At 50.3% G+C, this 2,926-nt stretch overlaps 1 protein-coding gene across 1 annotated transcript in view; it reads left to right on the forward strand.

Moving 5' to 3' along the window:
• Positions 1–2,702, forward strand: part of LOC104623141 (membrane progestin receptor gamma-B-like) — a gene marked incomplete at its 5' end in the record, with an annotated part of 3,475 nt that extends 773 nt beyond the window's left edge. The window contains 3 exons of the mRNA XM_010290133.1: positions 1,048–1,144; positions 1,679–1,820; positions 2,455–2,702. Of these exons, the coding sequence (XP_010288435.1) occupies positions 1,048–1,144; positions 1,679–1,820; positions 2,455–2,702 (487 nt within the window). The remainder of the gene's footprint in view (positions 1–1,047; positions 1,145–1,678; positions 1,821–2,454) is intronic.
• Between the last annotated feature and the right edge of the window lie 224 nt (positions 2,703–2,926).

The following is a 2,926-nucleotide window of genomic DNA, read 5'->3' on the forward strand; positions in this document are numbered from 1 at the left end:
GCGTGTGCTCCGGGCTCCGCTGAGGCTCCCCTGCGCTTTCTGTCCCCACGTTTTGGCTGACTTGTGTTCCCTGTGCGGCAAGAGCTCGGCACACGGCTTGCGACCCGGCTCCAGGTTTTATAATGGGTTTTTTGGGACCTGGGTGCTCAATTCTGTTGTGGTTTCAGCTATGAAGTATGTCCTACACTTCCGCGGCACTATTTCCTGGGGAACAAAATGCAGAATATTATTGCCCGTTACAGACACAGGCTTTCCTCCTCATATGTAATATGATTGTAACAAACAGGCTGCTGCTTCCATTATAATGGTGATGTCATTAAAAAGTAACTTGTTAAATTACTTTACTTTGTGTTTTCAGTAACTCTCTCTGTGCATTCTCTGAAATGACAATTGCAAAGTCTTGGCAGGATGTAAAAAAAAAGGATGCTGCGAGATTTCATGCATTTCAGACATCAACTGCAATACAGCTTAATTAACGAAGAGCGACAATCACAGCCTGAATGCTGCATTACCTACGAAAGCCTTCCAAACCAAGGCAGACAGATGTATTCCTCTTGATTGCTGCGCTCCGAGAGCTTGATTCAAAACAAAGAGTGAAAACTCCATTAAAAACAACGTCGGGGCAGCAGCTGTTTAAAGGCCAGCTCTGTTCCTAGCCGCTGATGGGTAATGGCTAATGAGCAATGGTAAAAGAACAAAAATCAGCCACGCCAGGGCGATGTTAAAAAAAGATTGTTTTCAGAGCTGCAGAGACGCACCTGCGAGAGCCGGAGCATAGAACAGGGGAGGGTGGCCCCTAAATCCTTCCTCCTCCAGCTCAGGGTTCAGCCAGGGAAGGTTCAGCCACGTGAGCTGAGGGTGGTGGCAGCTTTAATCCTCTCCGCAGACAAAAACCACGCTGCTCTGGCTGAATTCAGAGTCACCCGTGGGAGGATGTACGTGCAGCCTGTATACTGCGACTCCCAGTCCCCAGCCAGCGACTGACAAACGGAATCCAGCGCTTACGCTAGCCTAATCTGCCGCGCTACCTTCTCTGTTTTCCTCTAGGTTTCTGGAGGCGGAGCAGCCCAGGTTCAGCAAGGTTTCCCGCACCCTGGCCTTTGTGTACCCATACCTCTTCGACAGCATCCCTCTCTTCTACAGGGTATGCCTCCCACGGGCCATATTCACAGCACCAAGACATTTGCTTGCTGCAGGGTTGGAAATAACAGCTACCTCATCTTAGTCTGAAAATATTTGGGAAAATATGCCAGCCTTTTTTTTGGTCTTTTTTTTAAAGGAAAACAAACTCTGGCAGGAAAAGAGATTTGGTTATTTTTTCCTGCACCTATTGATAGGCAGACTCCTTCCGCTTCAAAGCGCCGCGCTCAACCTTTGCCTGTGCTGGAAAGTTACTGCCTTTGAAAGCTGCAAGTTTTCCAGTTCCTAAACTGGAACAGGGTGGGAATTTTGCTCTAGAGAGGTCTCAGGACAGGAGGTGTGGGGCTGGGGTTTGCAGGAAATGGAGGCAACGGCTCTTGTACTGAGCTCTGGGTCCGGCACCACGTGCCCTGTTGTTGGGTGACGGGCAGCCAGAGATGACGGGCGCTCGGGGAATGGCCCTGCCGCCTTTAGAAATGTGTTGTTCTCCTCTTCCCTTTGCACGGTCCCCTGCGTGGACACCTCTCTGCCGCTGCAGTTCTACCTGTGCGCAGTGGAGAGCTGCATGGAGGCTGCGATCCTGGTCCACTACAAGCACACCGTCTTTGCCTTCCTCACTTGCTTCATCTTTGCTAGCCATCTGCCAGAGAGACTTGCGCCAGGACACTTTGATTATATCGGTAAGTGCTGAAAGGGTGAGTTGGCATTGTTTTCTCATTATTTTCAGGAAGAAAGTGCATTAATGCATGAGTGACTCCCAGAGGTTATAATATATTCCCCGCTGGAAATGCGAAATGTAGTTCTACATACGAGATACAGCAGTCCTGCCTCGGTAGAGTGGAAACAGCTCGGCAAGCACGCTGTTTCCAAAATGTTTCACAGAGCGTTTCATGACTGCAAAACACTCATTTCTCATGCAAAAAACCTCACCTGTGGCACAGCGGTGCTTCACAGTGCCACGTCAGGGCACCGCAGGGACAGCCACCAAGGAGACTGGACGGCAGTCCTGGCCGCATCAGCATCTCCCCTGTTCCCCACGCCACGTGCAAGCACGGTGCTCCTTAGCACGTCGCGTGTGCCAGGACCGCAGCAGCACCTCCCTCGCTTCCATTACAGCCGGCTGCATTTTGGAAAGGAAGATCTCTCTGCTCTGGTGGCGCAATGATAAAAGCCACAGAAATTAGTAGAATAAATATTTAAAAATGTGATGCCCGGAGGCCATGGATGCTATGCAGAAGGTCTGCCGAGCCCTCACAGCAGTGTTTTAATGAAGCCCGAGGAGTTTCTTGGTGAGTGCTTTTGGCTTTGTTGCAGGGCACAGCCACCAAGTTTTCCACGTGTGTGGGATCATCAGCACGCACTTCCAGATGGAGGCCATCATGATGGACATGGCCGAGCGCCACGACCAGCTCCTGCCCACCTCGCTGCTTCCCTCCTCCCTGCAGACTCTGGGGTCCATGGGCGTCTGCATGGCGGTGAGCCTGGCCGTCATCGGGCTCTGCTCGATGTCCCTGCGCTTCATGCCAGAGCCTCTGCAGAGAGAAAAACCACACGGGCATTAGGCTTCGGGTCTAGATAGTATTTATGCTGCTCCATGGGAGAGACCCTAAACAATGCGTGTATGGTATGGATGAGGAGGAATTTATTTGCCTACGCTCTCTGAGAAAGTGTTTATTTAAGATTTTCTCAAGAGCGAAACGTATTGCACTGTTTTTTGTACATATAGCTTTAAAGCTGGGAACAGATTATGAAATGCTTTTAATCAAGTTGCTATTTCACCACAAGA

Source organism: Phaethon lepturus, unplaced genomic scaffold (genome assembly GCF_000687285.1).
Source record: "Phaethon lepturus isolate BGI_N335 unplaced genomic scaffold, ASM68728v1 scaffold35046, whole genome shotgun sequence".
Lineage (NCBI taxonomy): Eukaryota > Metazoa > Chordata > Aves > Phaethontiformes > Phaethontidae > Phaethon > Phaethon lepturus.